This window comes from Corvus brachyrhynchos, unplaced genomic scaffold (assembly GCF_000691975.1).
Source record: "Corvus brachyrhynchos isolate BGI_N302 unplaced genomic scaffold, ASM69197v1 scaffold3, whole genome shotgun sequence".
NCBI classification, from domain to species: Eukaryota; Metazoa; Chordata; class Aves; order Passeriformes; family Corvidae; genus Corvus; species Corvus brachyrhynchos.
The window spans coordinates 1,047,974-1,067,453 of record NW_008237619.1 but is presented as its reverse complement, the minus strand read 5'-3'; the positions used below and the strand labels follow the sequence as shown (position 1 = coordinate 1,067,453).

Genomic DNA, 19,480 nt, shown 5'->3' with positions numbered 1-19,480 from the left:
AATTAATTAGTTTGCAGGACCAGGAGAGTTCTTTAAAAGGTTGTTACAACAAGGCTACGCAAGCTAACATGTTAGGTATGCCTGAACAATACCTCTTTAGTCCAGAAGCCAAAAAAATCTTCCCTTCCTTACTAAATTTAACTGGCAGAATGATCTTTCCAAGTGATCTAAACATAGCAGCAGTAAGTTGTTAATCTCTCTCATCTACAAAATAACTTCTCATAGGGCAGTAAAGCAGAAATTATCCCCATTTATTGTGCAAGTATTCAAACTAATGTATTAGAATAAAAAACACTTGCAGCCAGGTTCCTTGAATGACATGCGGTGAAATAGACCTTAAGACTTTAAAACCAGGTTTTAAGATGCTGGAGAAATAGGGAGCAGAGTTCAGAAACTGTCCATTGTTACCAATAAATATGAATAGGATGGGTCGAGCTTCCATCAGGAATAAATAAAGGGGTAACAGCCCAAATCTGAGAACAAAGGAATGAAGTCAGTAGTATGGTTTATCTGCTTATCAAATATTAACTAAGACATCTAGATAGAAGTAAATATGTATGAAGGACTTTGGAGATCAGCCATTCAAGAAGTAATTGCCTAGGCTCCTTCCACAGTCACTGGAGAAGGAAAATGAGAGAAGGGTGGTAATCCCTTACTGAGAGCCAGTGGGAAAGTCATCTTCCCTGGATGCCTCTTCTTAATCACAGGGGGCAACCTAGGTAACAAGCTCAGACTGAGTGACACATGTCTACAAGGCAAACATGAGAAGATAAATAGCTCTCCATAGACTTTTAATTAGAGCAATGGTCATAGTCTTGCAGGCAAATAAAACAAACCCATAATGGCTCTGGGTATAGTGGGTTAAACTTACATCTTTTCCTGTGCCATCACCTCCCTCCAGGTGATAATGGAAGTCATATTGAGGTTTTAGTTCAAACGTAATGTTAAGAGAGAGGCACAGAGCTCAGAAATACAAGGTTGCTATTAATCCCTATAAAAACAAGGAACCAATGGAGGGTGTCTATTCCATTTCTGTTTTGAGGCTGTACTGTTACAAGAATTCACAGCATTCACATCAAGGCAAAGTCCAGAGAAAGAATCCCAGAATAGAATCCCAAAAGGGTCTGGGTTGAAACCAACTTTCAAAACCATCTAGTTCCAATCCCCCTGCCATGGGTAGGGACACCTTCCACTAGACCAGGTTACTCCAAAGCCTCATCCAACCCGCCCTTGAACACTTCCAGGGATGGGACAGCCACAGCTTCTCTGGGCAGCCTGTGCCAGGGCATCCCCACCCTCACAGGGAAGTATTGCTTCCTAATTTCTAATCTAAACCCACCAGCTGTCAGTTTAAAGACATTGCCCCTTGTTGTTTGAGCTTCACAGCTCATGAAATTAATAAAAAATATATAAAAATTTATAAAAAAGTAAGTAATGTTAGAAAACGATCTTCCAGTTACTCAGAAACTTTAGAGACTGTCAGGTATTGTCCCCAGTGAGAAGGATTTGGCTTGCAGGAGCACAGGCCTTTACTCTAAGGCACAGCCTTGAGCTGAATTACTTGGGTTGGGCTGATTCAGCTTCCAGCAACAATTTCTTGGTTGGTCTCCTGAGACAGCAAACAGGCATGGACGCCTGTCCAAAAAGAATGGCCTGTGACTTGTGGAGTATAAAAACTGATTTGATTAACTGTCATCAGGTCCTAATGACTTTTAGTCATCAGGTTGGATGACACTAGAACTGGTCACGCATATGGCTATGAACAGTTCCTGTCAGAAAGCAGGATTTTTAAATAAAAAAAGAGAATCCTCAGGTTTATTGGACATTATAGATAGGAGAATGACATCATCACCAATTTCAATATTTCAATTGCATCCAAATCTCAAAAGCCAATTCTAACTATCTGACTTCAGCTCTAAGTTTTTCTGGCAGCAAAATGACGTAGTAGCTATTTTCTCCCAAAATACTAATTTTCACTAGTTAATAAATAGTCAGTTTGAGCATTCTTAGCCCTAAGGCAGAAGACATACTCCCCACTGTAAACAGGCAAGATAAAGTGACTGAAATAAGACACAAATATTTCTGAAATTATTTTCTTAGTGAACACATTCTGGTTGCAGTTTTGATAAAATTTCTTCAGTCAGATTCACCTGTGATTGTTTAATCTGTCTGCAAGTGGCTCAGAGAAACTGTAAAGCAATATGAGGGACAAAATACAATTCACAGGCTCAAATATGTATCTTTTCCTCCCCACAAAATGTTTCCTCTGAGGAACATTACTGGAACACAGCTGGACAAAATACTAAACTTTGATTGCCTGGCCAAAAGCCAAAATCCACAGCTACAGCACTTTGCTATGAGAATGCTTAAAAAAACTGCAAACACTTACGCACCATTTGATCTTTTTTTGTTGCAAACTATGACCTCATGGCAGTAAGAACACTAAATGAAGGTGTTTTAGTTGGTTTATAGCCATCTGAAATGCCTGAAGCTCCATGAGCAGCTCAGAGCCAATATCATGTCAACCATGCTAAAAAGCACTAATAGTTTCTCACCTTCTTAGAGATTACTGGTTAAATAATGTACAATAGCAGCAGGAAGGCTGCTAATACGAAGTTAAGATGAAATTGCATCTTTTGGCAGCTAAGAAATTCTGCAACACATTTTTAAAAAATGAAATCTTCATTAATTAAGTCACCAGAGTTTTCATAACTAAGAAGTTTTGGGCTCCTCTTGATTCTAGAAGTATATAAATCAAGACATACCCTCAAAACACAAATTTAAGCCTTGGCACTCAAGTATTTTTCAGGAAAGCCTTTAAATGCAGCACAAAAGGGCATCTCTCTGCCTAAGACAAGCCCTTCCAAAGGAGTACCTTGTATTTGCCAGTATTAGATAAGTCTACTGTCTGTTCACTAGGGAAACATCTCCTTGCTGGACTGCTTGGGTTTGCAGCATGTTCTTTACTTTCTGTTAATCACAAATACTATCCCTCCTAAGTTACAGAGCGAAAACAAAATAAGCTGAAGAATAGGAGAGAAAAAGAGTCAGTCTCTTGATTTAATGCAGCCATGATCTAAAGAGCCTAAACTTGTGAAGGGTAAATCTGAACATGCAAAAAGAAATAAAACTGTATTAAAAATGTACAGGCTATATGAAAGTGGGGATTTGAAGAGGACCTAAGAGATATGGGGAGAGCAACTTTTTAAACAGGCAGAGAGGGACAGGAAAAGGGGGAATGGTTTTAAACCAAAAGAGAGGAGATTTAGATTAGAGATTAGGAAGAAATTCTTCTCTGTGAGGGTGGTGAGGCCCTGGCACAGGTTGCCCACAGAAGCTGTGGCTGCCCTATCTCTGGAAGTGTTCTAGGCCAGGTTGGACAGGGCTTGGAGCAAACAAGGTCTAGTGGGAGGTGTCCCTGCCCATGGCAGGGAAGTGGAACAACATGACCTTTAAGGTCCCTTCCAATCCAAACCTTTCTATGATTCAGTCTCAAATGCTGGAATAAACTGCCTGCTCACAAGAAGCAGAATTTAAGAGAAAATCTGCATAGGGCCTTTTGCATCCACAACAGCCAACCTAAAAAACTGAGCTACTTTTCTGGAAGCCAGTGAAACTCCAGGACTAAAAAACTGGAAACAGACAGAATTATTCCCAAAAGGAAACAGAAAAGATTCAGGGGACCACAACAGAGACAGTTTAAATCAACAACAACTTTGGCTCATCATCTTTCACCTTAAGAGTCAACATCCAGATTTATTACCAGGAAAGTCAGTTTTTGCAGCTCTATAGCCTCTAACAGTGTGTGAGGGAACCAACAGATTTGTCTTGATTTTGTCTGCATACAGCATAATAATATTTTGCAGTAGGGGTAAGGGGGAAGAAAAGTAAACACAGAAGGATATTGGTACCAGGAGAGATATGAAGATGGAAGTACAGCTTTAGACCTGCAAGCTTGCTGCAATAAATCACACAAGTTGGAATGTGAAAACATTTATTAATCATTTCAGTGTAATGTCTGAGAAACCAAAACAACACAAATCTCACCAGGCAGAGAGAACCAGCCACTAAACCTTGATGCACAGACACTGGACTCTGCAGACCTTCCAAAGGGTCAAAGGCTAGCCCAGAGCTCCAGGCAAAACATATAGAAGGAACTCATAGAAGACTGAAGCAGGGATTTTAAAGCCAAATTTGCTCTGATAGATATATTAAATAGGTGAGCTCTTCTACAAAAGCCAGGGAGGATTTTTTGGGGTTGTTTTTAATCTAAAATGGTAAAGATTATGGTGGTGAAATTCAGAAAACCCAGCTACAGTGCTCAGAAAGGAAAATGAAGACCAGCAACAGGACCAAACAAACCAGACAGTGTAAGTGAGTATGTGGGTAAGAAAACCTCTTGTCTCCCTGCTCTTATCCTGCAAACAAACAATAACCTGGAAATATTTTATTGACTACAGTTTGTGTCAGAGGGTATCAGATGACTCACATTAACCTGAAAACAAAAATTTCCCTCAAGTCTTCATTTTAACAGCTAGTGGTTTTTCTGCTTGTTTCAACGTACATAATCAGGTATTATCCACAGGACTGTGCACATCTGTATTCTGCCCAATTATGTAAGTCTAGCCAGTTTTCCCCTCAAGCTAGACTCCCTGTAAAGCCTCATTTCCATTTATATTATTAGGAAGCACTAAGAAGCATTGTTTGGAATCATCAGTTAAAAAAAAAAAAGAAGTTAAAAATTAACAACTATGCATACCAGTTCTGGAGATGAGAAGGAAATGAGGCATAGACATCCATGGGGGGAAGAAGGGAATGTGATATTCCCGAAGAACCATGCTTAATATTCCTGCATGGAAATATTATCCAGCTAAAAAAAGTGCTTTGTTTTGTTAATGATTGTGCATCACCTATAGAAAACAACAACAGGACTGTATGGTGGCAAAACCTCCAAGGCATAACTAAAGTTTCCAGATCAGTTCTTCAGAGCCAGCACATGCCAGAAGGGAAGAACAGGTGAAAATTATTCCCATTTCACATGTTTCAGTGTCAATCCACTTCTGCTTATTCAAGACTGTAGGACCATGACCTGCACCCCTTCCACTCTCTACCAATGAGCAGAGAGAAGTGCTACAGAAGTCAGAGTCTGGCCTTTCACTTTCAGATTTGCTGAGGGGACCACAGATCATCTGAGGAGTTTTACACTACTGTGATGGATATCACACAAAAACTCACAGTGATAATTTCCCAATGAAGAAAACTTTTCTTTATGCATCTTGCTAGAGGAGAAAAGAAAAGCAGGGAGAATCTTTTCAGCTGTACCTGAAATTACTTACAGAGTAACACTGCACAAGGGACTGAGCTTCCTTTTCTCAGGACCTATTTACTTCCTGTGTTGGCTGAGCTGAATTTCCATCAAGCAACACTTTTTACAGTACTGCTCAAAGAGGAGGCTTCTTGTACTCCTGTATTTGTTTTCCTTAGCCAAGATTCCAACCAGCAACCTGGAGGTGGGGGTATTCAGCTTGTAGAACAGGCTGGAGAACAGAAGGCTCCAGGGACACCTTGAAGCCCTTGCCAGTACCTAAAGAGGCTCCGAGTGAGCTGAAGAGGGACTTTGGACAAGGGCCTGGAATGACAGGACAAGAGGGAATGGCTTCCCACGGCCAGAGGGCAGGGTTAGATGGAATATTGGGAAGAAATTCCTCCCTGTGGGGGTGGTGAAGCCCTGGCACAGGTTGCCCAGAGAAGCTGTGGCTGCCCAATCCCCGGATGTGTTCAAGGGCAGGTTGGACGAGCTTGGAGCAACCTGATCTAGTGGGAGGTGTCCCTGCACATGGCAGGGAGTGGGAACTGGATGATCTTTAAGGTGTTTTCCAGCCCAAACCATTCTATGATTCCCTGTGACCTGTTATAGTAGAATTCACACAAGCACCTTTTAATATCAAAATCAATTTTAAAAAGAGAAAACAGGAGGGAGAAGAAACTGGTTTGCTCATGAGAGTTAAGAGGGCAGAAAAACAAACCATTCTATGATTCTATGATAAGATGAGAATGCAGGATGAAATAATTGTTTAAAACAAGAGACTGCATGAGTGCACACAATTCAAAGAGCATAAATTAAAACCATGTGAATACAAACCATTATTTGTTGAAATACACTGGGTAGTAAACTGTGCTTCCACATTTAGTAAAGTTCACCTCAGTTTAAGGAAAAGTGGTTAAGCCTCCTGCTCATACAACTGCTGCAAGATAAACCTAAACTAACTTTAGCCTTAAAACATAGAAACCTGTCCCATTTGATTCTGCAGACAGTGGAAGATGAGTCTGAATCCTCCAGAGTGAATCAGAGCAGAAGTACATGGGATTTCCCTGGAAGATACTATAACCTTCAGTTATCTGTTAATGTAGCTTCTCATTTAGCAACAATGCTCAACATGCAACAGCTATTTTCATTAGCAGCAATTATACTACAGAGAGGTTGTATTGATTATCATTCAGATTCCCATGCAGCTCACTTGAATTACACAGTCAGGGACTGCCTGGGCTATGACCTGTTCTGCTAAAGCAGTTTGATACAGAAGGTGCACCTGCTACCGAACATTAAATACAGTCTTAAGACAACAATTAATTCACCTCCCTCTAGTGAAGAACATTTTTTTTTTCAAACAGGATTCCCCTGCTACATCAGCCTCTGAGGAGGGTTGTGGGCCCATCATATGGAAGAACTTAAGAGCGTAAGAAAACAGTAGAATGTTGTGGACAGTTACATGGTCTGTATTTTGGGAAGGTCACAATCTCATCAAGCATGCTCAGCTTGTGAAGAGGAGATGCTTGTTTGTGACAAATCATTACCTTCAATTTTTTTGTAGCATCCATCTCTTTCTTTTAAATTACAAAAAATAAATACTTACCATCTAACCATTAGCCCAAGCTCCATGAAGTTTTTCAGGTTAGGAAGAGTTTGCCTTAGATCTGGAGTACTCAGCCCGTGCTGATATCTAAGCTACAAGAACAGAAAAAAGCCCTAAAATTAGCACAGCTTTCCAAATCCCAAAGAACATAACATCACGGTCAGTTAATTTACTAGGTTTTTAGGAAGTTTAGGATGATTATCCAGCAGTTTTCAAGATATTTATTCTCCTTAAGAAAATGTTCAATTTACTACTTGTATTAGGAAACCCGCCCAAGTGATGCCATGAAGATTTTTGCCTTTTCTTTTATACACCTGTTATACCTTTTTACAGCTTCTGTATTCCTAGTGCTTTTTGCCTACATTCTTAAACTTGTTTGTCAAGCTAAGAGACTAAACATTTTAGAAGCTTCGTAGTTAGGGATCAGTGTGCCCCAGACCCCAAGGTCCTCTCCAGAACACATTCTGTAAACCAAGATAGAACCATCCAGGGGAAGGTTCCTTGGGGAGGGGGGCTCACTTGAGCCTCTCATTGGGGAATCTTTGATAGATATGCTAATTAGTAAAACCTATAATGTTATACCCGATCTTTTGGGGATACTCGGTGGGGTGCATTTCGATGCATATGACCTGGATGTGTGCACCTAAGGATCCTTAAAATAAATACCAAGGTAAAATCCCTTTTCCCCTTCTAACCATGTATGACTTGATTTTAAGACCAGGAAAAGGCATCACAAGAACAGGGACAAAATAATCAGTCAACCTGACTCTTAAATCTCCTTATAATTTTCCTATTTTCTATCTGCAACAGGAGAGCAGGCTCACAGCTTAAAAACACAGCCATTACGGGAAGAGACCAAATTCCAACACAATATTCTATATTAATGAATTCCAAATATTTATCTGTGTGTACTTGTCAGTCTGAGTGTATCACAGTATGCTGGAATCAGTAATAGAATTCTTATAGTAATATCAACAAATAAAAATACATATTGTCACACAACTGATCAATATCTGTACTCTTTATACAGTTTATATCAACATTTAAACTCCTGTTATTAGCATCATAATTAAATCCAGCACTCAAATCAGATGCCACGTAGCGAAGCAAAAGGCTATAAACACTGGCGTACTTTAACCCAAATATTGACTCCTATAAGTTGTTCTTACCCTCAAACTATCAAATGACAGCCACATGACATGACTGTCACTGCTAGGAATTATAAACTCCATGTTTACCAAGTCACCAAGTTAAAAATACCTCTGAAGAAAACAGTACACAGAAGGGAAAAAGTCTGTCTTTCAAGTTTGAATCTCAAAATTTCAGGGAAACTTTGCAGAGAAATTTATCTCTTGTGAGGTTAAAATACAAAAAAACCCCGACACTCTACATTCCAGTATCTCTAAGACTACTAAAATGATGCACTACCAACTTAATAAGCAGTTCTCAGCATATGTAAACATCCTCTGGAAGTCTCTGCTGGACTCCAATACAGGCACATACTGCACAAATTCAATGCTGATAGATTTACCTGCTGAAACACAGAACAGTCCCACTCAAAGTTAAATTTCTTTTCTTTAGAATTACACACCTGTTTCCATAATTCCTGACAGTAAGATGCAGGAAAGTGTCTTAAGTTTCAAAAATTTCTGACTTCTCCCAAACAATCAGTTTTTCACAGAGAAGACTTGAAATTGGGAATGATTTTTATGCTTGTCTGAGTTTCAGAAAGAAAAATTACTTTGGAAGAAAAACACCCTCAGTACCACATTGTACAACAGGCAGCCATTTATTACAGTTTATTATTTCCATATGGACAAAGCCAAATCATACGGTGGGCTTGGGTTCGTATTTTCTGCTACAATGACAGAACCTGGATTAAGACAACCACACAAAATAAATTACAAAACCATCACCACATTCTCCTGATGGGATTATAGTGGATTTGGTTAACTGGAGAACTAGCCTGGAGCAAAAGAAATGAAGAAGGAAAAAACCCATCAAACTCAAAACTTTACATTTGTTCCTCCTCCAACAATCAGAAGTTCATAGAATACCCCTTTTTATACTCATCCATAGATTTTAAGGTTTCAGAGCACAAAAATAAAGTGGATTAAGGGATCTCTCTGTTTCCAACAGCTCAGATCAGAGGAAGGCATGGGTGAGCACAGTATCCAAACATGAGCAAAACTACTGCTTCTACTAAAAGACATTTTTGTATTTCCAATAGTAGGGATGCATATTAAATAAAGTTAGCATGCAAGTTTCATGAAACTTCTAGAAAAACCTGCATACTATTTTGACTTTGCAACAGATTAAAAGCGAAGCAATACTGCCTTGTGTCTGCATCAATACAAGCTGATGATGATGTATTTACAAACCCAGAAACTGTTGAAAAACTTACGTGCCTTCTATGGGCAGAAAAAAACATACAAAAATCAGCTGATAAATTGGGTTTTAGTCTGGATCCAAAATTACCTCTCCATTAATGCAGCAAAGGTTAACTCCTGCTTCGTGTAATTCTGTAGTAGTCTCCCATATCCTGATAAAGAAATCTCTGCTTTGCTGCGTGATGCAGGCCACTACAGGTACAACACCAAGCAAATGGGAACATGCAGGTGGAAGGAGCTAAAAAACAACTTTTTTTACCTAAAGGATCAGAACTCCTCTTCCTCTTCTCCTTACCCTCCAACAATTTAAAAAAAAAACCCAAAAACTACTAAGAACTGAGTTTTTTCCCCAAACCATAAAGCACTTCTCATACACCTTCCCTTAAGCTTAATTTTTTTAGCATCCAACACCACACATGCAGGGCCAGTTACTCCACCTCATCCAATAAATAGGAAGGCACTGAACAACAGTCATAAGGACGGAGTCCAGAGGACACCATGGAGATGCACCAAGGGCTGCTGGAGCTCCTCTGCTCTGTAGACAGGCAGGGAGAGCTGAGGATGTTCAGCCTGGAGAAGAGAAGGCTTTAGGGAGACCCCAGAGCCTCTTCCAGCGCCTAAAGGGGCTCCAAGAGCTGGAGAGGAACTTTGGACAAGGGCCTGGAGTGAGAGGACAAGGGGGAATGGCTTCAAACTAACAGAGGACAGGGTTAGATGGAATATTGGGAAGAAATTCTTGGCTGTGACTGTGGTGAGGCCCTGGCACAGGCTGCCCACAGAAGGCAGGTTCAAGGCCAGGTTGGATGGAGCTTGGAGCAACCAGGTCTAGAGGAAACCCCAGGGCAGCGGGGGTGGAACTGGATGATCTTTAAGGTCTGTTCTAGTCCAAACCATTCTATGATCCCCTGTGACCTGTTACAGTAGGATTCACACAAATACCCTTTAACATCAAAATCAATTCTAAAAAGAGAAGAATGTAGGGAGAAGCTGCTTTGCTCATAAGAATTAAGAGGGCAGGAAAACAAGAGCAGACAGAGGTAACTGTGTGCTGTCTTGACTCTCCTAAGAAACAGTTCAAATTTCAATTGCTGCTATTAAAAGTCACCTGTCTCCACACTAAGTTTCTAATGCAATAATTTGCAAAATCAGCATTTTATTTAAGATTTTAAAGATTAGCTTGTTTCTTCAGGATATTACAGACCCAGCCATCCAAAGAAAACATGCCTGTTTTAATTGGAGCGAAGATCTGTCCAAGATTTGTGTTCACATAGACCATGTATTCTCCACAGGACTTTGAGTAAATCATTAATGATGTTCCAGTAATAAAATATTAATTCTGATTTCCATACCAATAAATAGCTCCTATATACAGCTTTGTTTTCCCAAGTGCTGCTCTCATTTTAGTTACTAGCAACACTTACTCCACAGAAACAAGATATAGGAGACAAGATGCATCGTATTTCATGAACAGTTCAAGGCAGAAGAATTTAAGGAATTACCTGTAGGGAATTTTAGGTAAAAATCTGAAGAAATAAAATAATACATTTATTTTAAGGCCAACTTCTCTACAGAAGACCAGCTAATCATACCAGTGGGTATTTTCTATTATGAATATATATTCCAATATCACAAAAACCCATAAATGTTAAAATAAACTGCATTTAAAACAGCAGTTCTCAGAATGAAAGGTAGATTTACTCTTAAAAAACTTGTATTAGCTTCCTAAGAAAGTGTTTAAAGACTGAATTTCCATAAAAGACTAATACTAACAAAACCACAGTATTAGCTGTAGGTGAAACACAACAAATTGAAGTTAAATTGTAACGAAATGGGCGTAATTGGTTTACACTCTTTAGAATGAGAAAAAATAATATTCAGCTGCTCCAGTTTCTACCTGTATTTCCTTCTCTGCAACGGTCTGAACTTACACTGGAAGGTGTCCATACCCAGGAGTGAACCAGCTCCAATCTGAGCATCTCTGCTCTACTGCCAACCAAGCAGCTTCCAAGGATTTATTTCATCAACAGGACTTAGACTTAAAAACCTAAAATCATGTTAGACAACAGAAAAGCTTACTGCCTTCCTAAAGGTAACAATTCCACAGCAAAATGTTCATTCATCAAATCTACCAGCAGAGATACCTCGTTTGTTAACTAAAATACAAACCTGCAAAGGTTCAGTTACTTTCCTATGAAGTCCATAGGAAGTAATAGGACTACTAAAGTTTTTCATTTAAGTTGGCTTAAAAAGAAACCATTTAGTTATCTTTCTATTTCTGGGTAATTGCAGATTGCACCCGAGATCAAAATTAGGGGGTTTGCCACTCTGCGGCCACTCTTAAGAAAAAGAATAATGTCCTGCATTTATTTGCAAAGAACAACTGTCCATTTCCTATCCTAATTCCTGCAGCAGTATTTAATGACTAATAGTATACAAGCATATACATTTACTTCCAGCCAGAAACTACAGAGTACCTGGACTCAAATATCTTTTTTTGGAGGGAGTGCAGAAGGACTCCAATTCTAAACTCATCTGCTCATCATTTCTCATATTGTTTCCCCAGCCATATTCATCTTGTTCTAAGCCACGTGAAAGCAGTCTAACAGCCAGAATAAGTTACTAAAGTTCAAAAATAGCAGCCACTTTAGTACATATTGTGCATAATATTCAAGTCTATGCCAAAATCTGCTGTATTTTGGACTTCCCTTAGTCCCCACTGCAGGCAACTGGTTCTTGATGTTGTAGCAGCACCTGTACCTACAGAATAGGTGGACCCAACGCACTACTACACTATGCAAAGATCTTGAAATATTAAGGCAGTCAAAAGCAATTTTGAATTATTTTCAGCTATATGAGGAGTATCTCTTGATAGCATCAAGAATTTCAAAAGAACATCTGCTCCACAAATGTGAAAACCTACAGAGAAAAATAGAAGCAAAAGCGTTGTTTCAAATTTGCAGAGCTGGTCACAAGCCAAGCATTTGCATAAGGTTTTCAGAGAATGTCAAACACTGGGACAGAAATATAAAGTTTTAAAAATTTTTAATAAAATGACAGTTAATTGTTTTACAAGATCCTGGATGACTTTTCAGAGTATGAAGGAGTACTGGCAGGGATTCAGATGACTAAGCACTGCAATAATGAAAACAGGAAGTGTTGTTATAATGCCTGTTGCTATATAAACAACCATAGGGGATCAGTGAAATAATGCCTGCTGCTATATAAACAGTTGCATGTGTTTATACCTTTTGGGGGCAAATATAAAATTCTAGATTATTGAACTCTTCATGTGTTGCTTGCCTTTGTTTTACTGAATCTGGCTAGTTGCTCTAGCTCTGAACACCTATGTGGGTTTACTGAAAAACCCTTAAGCTACAACATTAGTGTAACATGTAAATAACTCTTTAGATAATGTACCTCCAAACTAAGCATCTAAAAATCATTTTCATTTTTCATACTTAAAAAGACTGTCAGTAAGCATCAATTACAGTTTGGAAGTAAACATAACCAAATGGGTTTTAAAACTTTTTTTAAGCTTCTTGGGGAAGTAGGAACTAAAAAAAAAGAAAAATAACCACTGTGATTATAACAAGTCTTAAAGTCCTCAATCTTGCTTTCAGAAGGACCAAATAGAGGACTGCCACAGTAGTGAGAGTAGTGCCCTCATCCAAGCAAGAGGAAGTGCTCAAATACAACAGCTATTTCAATAGAAATTATGACTTATCTTCATATACCTGCCTCCCTCTCCCAGAGTTACACCTGAAAAGCAGATGTTTATTTTGCAACTTATTAAAGAGTATTAAACTAACAAGAAGGCAAGTTGCATCCACATCCTTGAAGACCCATGTCCTTCATTAATCCATTGAGCATATGCTTTCAAGTTCCTCAAGCTGACCCAGTGTGCCTAAAGCCTTCACTAAAGCCATCTTAAAGGACACCCACCACAATTTTGATTTAGAAATAGTAAATAAGGCACACAAACAGCAATCAAAGCAGTAACAGGAGATAACAACCACATTTTATGCTGTACCTTCAAAGGGTAGTTACAATCAGTTATTTTTGAAGCATGCTTAGTCTGAACTAACGTGATTTGTCCCACATTTACAAGGGAGAGGCTGACATCAATAAGATAATTTCCTGTTATCACAAAATCCTACAATGCTTTGGGTTGGAAAGGACCTTAAAGATCATCTTGTTCCAACCCCCTGCAATGGGCAGGACACTTTCCATTAAACCAGATTGTTCCAAGACCTGTCCTACTTGGCTTTGAACACTTCCAGGGATGAGGCAACCACAGCTTCTCTGGGCAACATGTGCCAAGGCCTCAACACCCTCACAGCCAAGAATTTCTGCCTAATATCCCATCTAACCCTACCCTCTGGCAGTGGGAAGACATTCCCCCTTGTCCTGTCATTCCAGTCCCTTTCCTGCTCTCTTGGAGCCCCTTTAGGCACTGGAAGGGGCTTTAAGGTCCCCTTGAACCTTTCCTTCTCCAGGCCGAACACCCCCAGCTCTCCTAGGCTGTCTCCAGAGCAGAGAAGTCCCGGCCCTCGGAGCATCTCCATGGCCTCCACTGGACTCGCTGCAACAAGTCCACATCCTTCTGATGTTGAGGGCCCCTCACTCTCTCACTTTGACTTGTAACAGTGATAACTAACATTGGAGATGCCACGCAGTCCTGAACCAACACAGTCACTAGTACAGTTTAGAAACATTGATCTCTACCATCAGAGCAAAAGGTCCTCACAGAGTTCTGGCTGATTCAGTTCTCACAAACTGCATCAAATTGAGATGGAAACTTTTTCTCACCACTGGTTCCTCCTGCCCCAAGAACAGCCTGTCTCCTTTCCTCTCCTCTCAGCCTGGAGAATTTAAATTCACTTCCATCTGAAAGGCAGGGGAAATTCATACATGAAATTTACATACAGGAGTGATTCAGCAGTGATTAGGGAAACTGTATTCTCATCTGATAACAGACCTAATTCCCTTTTACCTTCTTTGATTTGTCCTAGAATTATATTAAGCTGCTTCTTCCTCTTGCATTCACCAAAACACAAAGTCTGATCTTTATTCAAAGACAGCAGCAGCCTCAATTCTAAATGCACAGCAACTTGTACTATTCCACCAAATATTTAGGAAGCAATTTCAGTCTAATTTTTAAAAGTGCAGCAATATTTAATACTGGATTTTGGTTTCACAGCAATATAGTGTTTATTGGAGATAGATCTCAAGAAAATAAGGAAGTAGGAGTATGTGTTTGAGTACAAGTGGAACGCACTGTAGAACTAAACATTTAGATGAGTCAAAAGCTGTGTTTACTCAAGAACTCTCTCACTGATATCTATGAACCCTCCTTGAGAGTAAACACAGCACCTCTCCAGAGAGGTCTCAAACATTAACCTTCATGGTTTCAGTGTGGTGTCCCAGTAAGGATATGGGAAACCATTGTCATAGACAGGCTGGGAGAAACAGCTACTCGTGTAAGTAAAGTACTCCTGTAAAACTTAGCAGTTATGGGCTTAACATATATGAGCCCCCATGCCCATAAAGGTGCGCCTCATATGCCACAACTGTTTCATAAAATAACATAAAAAAAGGCAATTTAGAAGACAGAGCAGTTACTAGCCTCCAAAAAATCTCCCTCGCTTCCCAGTGAAGCACTCAAATAACTAGAACCATGTTTACTGCAGTCTTCTTGCATTTATAGCTTGATAAGATGAAACTATAGAGCATAACCTTTCCAGGTTCAGGTCAGAGCTTCTTAAAAGGGTTCAGTATCACAAATTGATGTTTACTGGATTATAGGACATAGGCAAACTTATTTCCTATGACCTCATTCATCCTGAGCTTTTGTATTAAAAATCTTTACATCGGGCACAGAACAAGAGGTCAGATGTGCAAAAGTCAGAAGGAGAAAGATAAGTAACATTCTGTGCCTCCATCTTAAATGTGACATCCTCTGTATGTGTTTAGGTCCCCAAGAACTATGCCCCAATTCTGCATACCTGAAATTTCCTTTTTACCTATATAAACCAAATATCAACCTATGAATACCAGAAGGGCAATATTCTCAGGGAATACACAGGTATGTACAGAGAACTCTCCCACCTTGTCCGGCATGGAAATCAGAGAAAATATATGGTTAGGGTTATAGTGCTACACACTCCTCCTCCATTTGTTCGTTACTTTCACATTTTAATAAGTCCACTCCAAAAACAGGCAATTTTCCCATATGACATCAGTCCAGCTGTACCTCGTACCTTAAGATGTTGCAGGAAAGGAACCTGCAGAATCATTTCAGTGGGCAAACAATGAGCTCCATTAGATGTTGTAAACACAAAATCTTTCAGCTATTTGCTCTTTCATGTTGTTTTGGGAAAGCCCTTGTTTTAAAATGGGTGAAATTGAGCTTCTGGCCGTTCATTCATCCAGGTTTGTGAACCCGGCTCTCTCAGGTGATAAGGCTCTTGCTTCAAGAAAGCTTTTTACTCAAAGAGCAAATGATTCAGCCCATGACACAGAGCTTAAATGGAAGAAGAATTTGGGGGTTCTCTGCTCCCAGCCACATCTTGCACTTCAGCTGAACTGCTTTCCAGGTATCTATTATGTTACTGTCAGTGGACAAAGGAGACTGACTTCTAAAAAAAAAGATTAGATTGTGAATCAAATGGGAAGCCCTCTCATTTGAGGAGTACAGAATCAACAGTTTAACCTATGAAAAACTTGCTTCCTATTAGGATAACACTGGCATTCAGTGAACTCCACTTGGCACTAAAACACACCAATATGTAAAATGGTTTCTCATATGATGTATGATATTTTGAACTTAAAACCTGAGGTCAGGGAGCATTAAACCAAGGACAGGTTCAGGACTGGTCTTCCTGAAAACTTTAATTTATACATGCTAAATTGAACCAGAACTTTGTTTTTTTCTAATTACACAATATTAACTTCACAAATATTTACATGAATTACACGAAAGTCCAGCAAAGAGAGATGCAATAACCCCTTCAGTATTTCCAGTCTCTTGAAAAATAAAATGCTTCAAAGCTCTGGATTTCCAGACATTCTGGACTGATCAATAAGTGAATGAGCCAATACATATCAGACACTTTTATTCCATTTGTTGGAGAACAACTTGCTCTAAACTTCAACCACAGTATTTAAAAAGTCCGAAAGGCATTTATGGATGATTAAGTAGCTGACATACCAAAAGCTTTCAAAACAGGTTTTGTGCCCTGATGTGCCAAATCTTATGCACAGAAGTATGAGACAAATCCTGACCCGAGGAGGTCAAAACATACATATTAAACTGTACAACAGAAAAACAAAGAATGCAGGGGAAGAAGTGAAAATAAACAGAAGCTCAGGAAAAAAAATCTAAACCCCACAAGTCACAGCTTGTCACTTGCTTGCAAATAACAGATGAGAAGAATTTTTATGCATTAAAGCAAGTGAAGTTTCAAGAAATGACATGCATTTTACCATAATTTCTTTTATCCATTAAGAAATGGGTGACATGGCAGAAAGAGAGAAGGCTCCGAAGGAAGAGACAGGCTTACAAAGCAGGTCCTGGAATTCCAAAGGTGTGAACATTTTACGTTTGAATGTCCAGCTTTGCCTCCAGTGCACACACTCTACTTGTTAAAAATTATACACTACAGCTTTTTCCTACACTGATACATTGTGCCAGGGCTTGATAAGAAACTTCCCACTTCAGTTTTATAACACAGAAGTTATATATACTACAAAGGAACTTAAGTTGGCAGACATGTTTATGTCAGATCAACTATATCAGGAATCCATTTACCTTCTGATTATTCAATTTTGGTTCTATTTTAAAGACATACTCCTTTTTTTTTAGGAAACTTTGTGGACAGAAGAGCTAATGCACAGAGATGATGACAGCTACACAGTACAAAAGTTATGTAACACACAGAACATGCCTGCAAGGATGGTCCCCCAAAATTATTTTGGAGGACTGACTAAGCACAGCTGATGATGCTACCTCTCCTATTCATAGAATCCCAGAACAGTTTGGGTTAGAAAGGACTTTTAAGCTCATCCAGTTCTAACCCCCCTGCCATGGGCCTAGATACCTTCCACTAGACCAGATTGCTCCAAGACCCATCCAGCCTGGCCTTGAACACTTCCAGGGATGGGTCAGTCACAGGTTCTCTAGGAAATCTCTGCCAGGGCCTCAACACTCTCACAGCCAAGAATTTCTGCCCAATATCCCATCTAACCCTGCCCTCTGACAGTGGGAAGCCATTCCCCCTTGTCTTGTCACTCCAGGCTCTTCTCCAAAGTCCCTCTCCAGCTGTCTTGGAGCTCCTTTAGGCCCTGGAAGGGGTTCTGCGGTCGTCCTAAAGCCATATCTTCTCCAGGCTGAAAAATCCAAGCTCTCCCAGCCTGCCCTATATGAGAAGTGCACCATCCCTTCAGTCACCCACCATAGCTGCAGGAGCCTCCAGCACTGCCTGGGCTTCAGGTGCAGGTGCCAGGATCTGTATGGGTTGAAGACCCAAGATCTGCTCCTTCACAGAGCAAGTCAATATTGGCCTTTGCCTACAAACAAGTATAAGCAGGCTTTCAGCTGAATGAAAGTGGGACTTTAGTTACAACTAATCCAGTCTCATTTCAACATATTTTATCTTGGCATGGGCGATAGGAAAGGAAAATAAGAAAGTCTTTCCAACAAGTTTGCAAAAAACATAAGTAAATTCCCCAGTTCTAAATGATCTGGCTAAGTATCAGCTCACTGTCACCCTAGGAAACTTTCAGGAATGAAACCTCTCCTAAGAGCTTTTGGCTCTACACAGCGGGAGAAGGTACTTTGTGGTTTTTCAGGTGCAGTCCCTTCCTTTTAGCATTAAATGAAAGCTTGGCACTTCACAAGACAAGGACTAGACTCTGGCTTCAACCTGTGCTCCTTTAAGAACACTTCTCCCTATGTAGCTAAATTGGCCTCAGATTCAGACGGTGCATTCTTTCTGAACTGTATGTTTTATGATCTTAGTTTAGGGGCCTCATAAAAGATGTAGTGTGCAAGTCACAGTATCCTACACTCAAAGGGCCATAACCACTGCATATACACCAATACCCACAGAACTCTTGAAGACACTTCTGCTCCATAGTGTTTATTGCCAAAACAAATTTCTAGACCTAACATTTCTGCTCTTCAACTTCCCATGGAAAAGTTTATTAGTTTCTATTATAGAGCTGATTTTCTCTCATGTTTGATAGTTTAACAGAGCCAGAAACTGAACCTCTTGCCTCATTTCACATTTAACAGCTGAGTTTCAGTTCAGTCTCTTACATATGGCGCTAGTACATAAACATTCACCTTTAATTCCATCAGCTATGGAGGAAGACAGCACTTTGACTACACCTAAAATATATCAAGTATTTTGCTTTTCTTCTATGCTGCTCTGAATGTTACTTACCTTGTGCATTAGACAAGCAACTCACCCACAATGCAGCATTCCCACGAAAGCAGCACTGGCTGCTCAGCTTCTCAAGCAGGTTACGCAGAGCAGGTAAATGCCACCTGCCACCACGTGGACACAGTGGCCATGCACACACAAGAGGAGGGCTAGACACCAGTTACTTCCCTGGATCTGTACTCTATTGATGACAAAAAGAGCCTTGGGGGAGCTGACAAGAGAGTAACACTTTGTTTTTTTGTCAAATAGCAAAGTACATGTGTTGTTAATAACTGTCAGATGAAAGCAGAACTATTCTTTGGTCAGGGCTGAGCAAACCATGCCAATGTGAATAGGAATATCAGTCTAACACAACTCAATATGGTCTGACAAAACAAATGAGGATTAGAAAAGAAGCCTTCCCTGCAAAACGATCCCAAGCATGGCATTCAGGCTGAACAGAAGAAAAAGTAACCTTAACTCATGCAGTGCAACAAATTCCACAGGTTTCACTAAACCTGGAAGTAATGCCTGGAAGGTGATGCTCTGCCTGCCACCATATACAGAGATCCCACTAACAAACACCAGCAACAAACTTTTTACACAAGCAGACAGGGATAGGAAAAGGGGAACAGATGTAAACTAAAAGAGGGCAGATTTAGATTAGATACTAGAAAGAAATTCTTTACTCAGAAAGTGGTGAGGCCCTGGCACAGGTTGCCCAGAGAAGCTGTGGCTGCCCCATCCCTGG

The 19,480-nt window shown here is 39.9% G+C and overlaps 1 protein-coding gene across 4 annotated transcripts in view; it reads right to left on the bottom strand.

The window, feature by feature from the left end:
* The window catches only part of UVRAG (UV radiation resistance associated), a 101,769-nt gene that overhangs the window by 10,449 nt on the left and 71,840 nt on the right, over positions 1-19,480 (bottom strand). For all 4 annotated transcript variants that reach the window (XM_017731672.1, XM_008631667.2, XM_017731673.1 and 1 more), the window contains exon 14: positions 6,915-7,006. In XM_017731672.1, the coding sequence (XP_017587161.1) occupies positions 6,915-7,006 (92 nt within the window). The remainder of the gene's footprint in view (positions 1-6,914; positions 7,007-19,480) is intronic.